This window comes from Centruroides sculpturatus, unplaced genomic scaffold (assembly GCF_000671375.1).
Source record: "Centruroides sculpturatus isolate CEXI.00-Female unplaced genomic scaffold, Cexi_2.0 scaffold58, whole genome shotgun sequence".
Classification (NCBI taxonomy): domain Eukaryota; kingdom Metazoa; phylum Arthropoda; class Arachnida; order Scorpiones; family Buthidae; genus Centruroides; species Centruroides sculpturatus.
In genome coordinates, this window is record NW_019384407.1 from 1153525 (window position 1) to 1156906 (window position 3382).

At 26.3% G+C, this 3382-nt stretch overlaps 1 protein-coding gene across 1 annotated transcript in view; it reads right to left on the reverse strand.

Moving 5' to 3' along the window:
- LOC111618900 (protein turtle-like) overlaps positions 1-2626 on the reverse strand; it is a 64497-nt gene extending 61871 nt beyond the window's left edge. Inside the window, exon 1 of the mRNA XM_023360525.1 lies at positions 2355-2626. Within this exon, the coding sequence (XP_023216293.1) occupies positions 2355-2418 (64 nt within the window). The 5' untranslated portion in view covers positions 2419-2626. The remainder of the gene's footprint in view (positions 1-2354) is intronic.
- Between the last annotated feature and the right edge of the window lie 756 nt (positions 2627-3382).

Below are 3382 nucleotides of genomic sequence, written 5' to 3' on the forward strand. Positions count from 1 at the left end.
TTTGTCACTAATGTATATATATTAAAATGACTAAATGTTAATTAAACTTTTAAAAACTTCTGTAAAATATTTTTATTTTATATATATATTTTTTAATTTTTAAGCTTCATTTAATAAATTATGATGTTTGCTCACATTTTATTTATAAAGTATATAATGTGAATTATTAATTAAAGTGTTTTTTAAGCTATAACTTTGTCAATTTTATTAGCAAATAACTTCAAAAATATTTAAATATTTTGATAGGGAAAAAAATTAATGAAAATAAATTTTATTTAAAAATTTAAAAAGCAAGAAAAATATAATTAAATTTTTTTTTTCTTTCTTACAATTTTAAAACTTTAAATTTAAAATAACACATTATACTTATTTATATAATTTATTATTTAAAAGATTTTTAAATTATAATTAATTTTAATATTTAAATATTTCTGTGCACATAAAAATCTAGGAAAAACTTTCAATATTTTTCATCAAATTTTTTTTATAAATTTATAGGAAACATTTAGCTTAAAGATTAAATTTTGTAATACTTATTTCAACAGCAAGTCTCTAATGAGCAATAGAAATTGAAAATTTTCAATTATTCATTTGATTTCAGCAAGTAAGAAAGAAAAGAAAAGAAAAAAAAAACTTTAAAAATCAGGCGATAAACTTTGACACTTAACTTAAAAATCGAAACTATAAAAACAAACACAGGACATATTTTTCTAGAATGAAAACTGCGAACATCTGCAAGTATTACAAATAACAAATCCCAGTTTTACAAACCAATAACAACTAGAATAATAAACATTCATAAAGCACTGTCTGTTTAATATGGATTTGTTTCCATGTGTTGCTTGTTCATTCCTCCTCCTCCTCCTCTATCCTTAAGTTTCCATATGTATAACAGTATTAATGATATTACTAACAATTCTAAGCTTTTGATATTTCCGAAATTTCCATATGTTATATATGAGTGATACATTATAGTTTATGCATATTCCTCGACCGTATATCATACTGTAAACGTATGCAAACGTCCGGAAACACATAAATCTCCTAGAAAATTTATAATAGGTTCATTATATAAGAGATTTCTTTGGAGATTTTGTGGAGCCTAAAAGAAAGGTATAATGGAGCTTAAAATACATGTATTTTTATTCAAATTTTTTTAAAAATTGACGTTTGAGCGGGCCCTGTGTATATATATTCATGCATATTGGGAATTTAAATCTACATAATTATTTTTATATATTTAAAAAATATTAATTTAACTGGAACTGGAAAAAAGTAAAGACAGATGATAAAAAAAAAGAGAGAGAGAGAGAGAAATTATTCATAATTTCCCAACTCGAAAATCGGATGTGGCACATCCTAATACTCTTCATCAATCCTTTTGATGATGCGAATCGTCACTCTTCAATTATTTTCTTGTGAAGGATATAAGTAAATGGTTCGGTAGGTAAAATTCCATATAAAATTTCGGTGACTTAACGTTTAAATTTTTTATTTGAAACGGAGAAAGATATTTATTTATTTTTTTTTTTTTTAAATCTTCTCTGGATTTTTACAGAATAATTGCCTTTCGGAAACTTTGCTTTTTAATATAAGATATATACGTTACAGAATAGAAAATATTATATACATACATCCAATTCTTTTACTTAATATACAATAGTTTTTGAGAAATAGTTTTAGCTCTAGAAATCTAAAAGTAAACAAGAGCGAAAGTTCGTCTTTGTACTTTGGTATTTGAAAGAAATGTCTTCCACTGACGCTTTGGTCAATAAAAACTGCATGGATTCATTTCCATTGGGGTATAAAGAAATACTGTATATCTGATTTCTTGAAGCAACTAAATCTTTTTAGCTAGTAATCTTTTTCTAAAAGTAAATAAAGTATAGACCTATCTACAAAAAGAATTTTTTTTCTCTTCTTCTTCTTCTTCTTCTTCTTCCTCCTCTTTTTTTTTTAAATAGAAACACTTCAGTTAAATCGCTAAAACTTTAAAACTTACTCAGTATATTCTCACACGTTATTGTTACAAATATTTTCTAAGACAATCTTTAAATGAATTTATCAAGGTAAAGTTATTAATTTTAACGTTGAATATCCGCATTTTCTTCTTCTTTTTTACTTAATCTCATTCCGGAATTTAGTATCTTATAAATCATTAATTAATGAAGAATTAATACGTAGTGGGGGATAAAAAAAAAGAATACGTATACGATATCGGTATATTAATGACTAAACATCTGGCAGATTTAACATACTTAATAAATGTCGTTCGCTTTATATGATCTAATTCGTTAATTAATTATCTTCCTGATAAAAATTAATCTATTTAAATATTAAATCAGTATACTAACCTGCTTTAGATGACGCGTAATATAAAACATTGAACCCTACGAACAGAGCTAAGATGCCAAGCATTTTGTAATGTTGCAAGTGAACACGTTATAAGCTACACTGAACCTCGTCTCTTGCAATTCTGCCAAGTTTTTTAACTGGTTTCGAAGTTTATACACTTCGTCTACTCGACTCACAGGTGGCGTATATGTATCACGAGTCTTCCCAATTAACTTTAATTAACTTTAAGACCTTTTATAATTAATTAAGTCTAATAAAATGGCTTTCAAATTGCATATCGTATTACCCCATAGCTGGGATAATGGACGAAATTGCACAATTTATTTTATAAACAAATATGTAATAAATGTTTATATTAATTTACGATAACGATTTCTTTTTTAAAATTTAAACAGAATTTTACTATATATTTTGTATTATTACAGTAGACACCCCTATAACGCGAAATTCGTATAACGAGGAACGTATCTCCGCGTTATAGGGGGGTCTACTGTATAATTATGTTTTCATTAAGGAGGGAGGGTGAGAGAGAGAGACAGAGAGAGAGATAAAATTCTCTAGAATTATATTTCATTATCACAAATTTTGATTTAACGTGACCTTTTCAACGTTAATTTATTCACTGTCATGAAATATTGATAATTAAATCAAGTTATTCACCAGTATTAAATCAATGATATGACTAAATCAAAAGAATCATTCTGTATTTTGCCATTCGTAACTGAAGTGTGATTTAATCTGCAAATCTTCTCTTTGATCAATTTTTTTGACATAACAAGAGAGGAAAAAAACCTCCAATCATGCCTTTCCTCTTTATTTCTTTATCCTTATTTTGGAATTTATCGAGAAAAAAACGGGGAAAAGAATTCATCTTTTCTTTGGTACATCGACTATTAACGTTATGAGAAAAATGCCGAAAAGACAATCAGAAAAGACATTTTTAAACTAATTGATCTCTCATACAAAGATGAGAGATCAATTGTGGATTTGCGGCGCCCGGGGTCTATATATGTATATATAGGGCTTA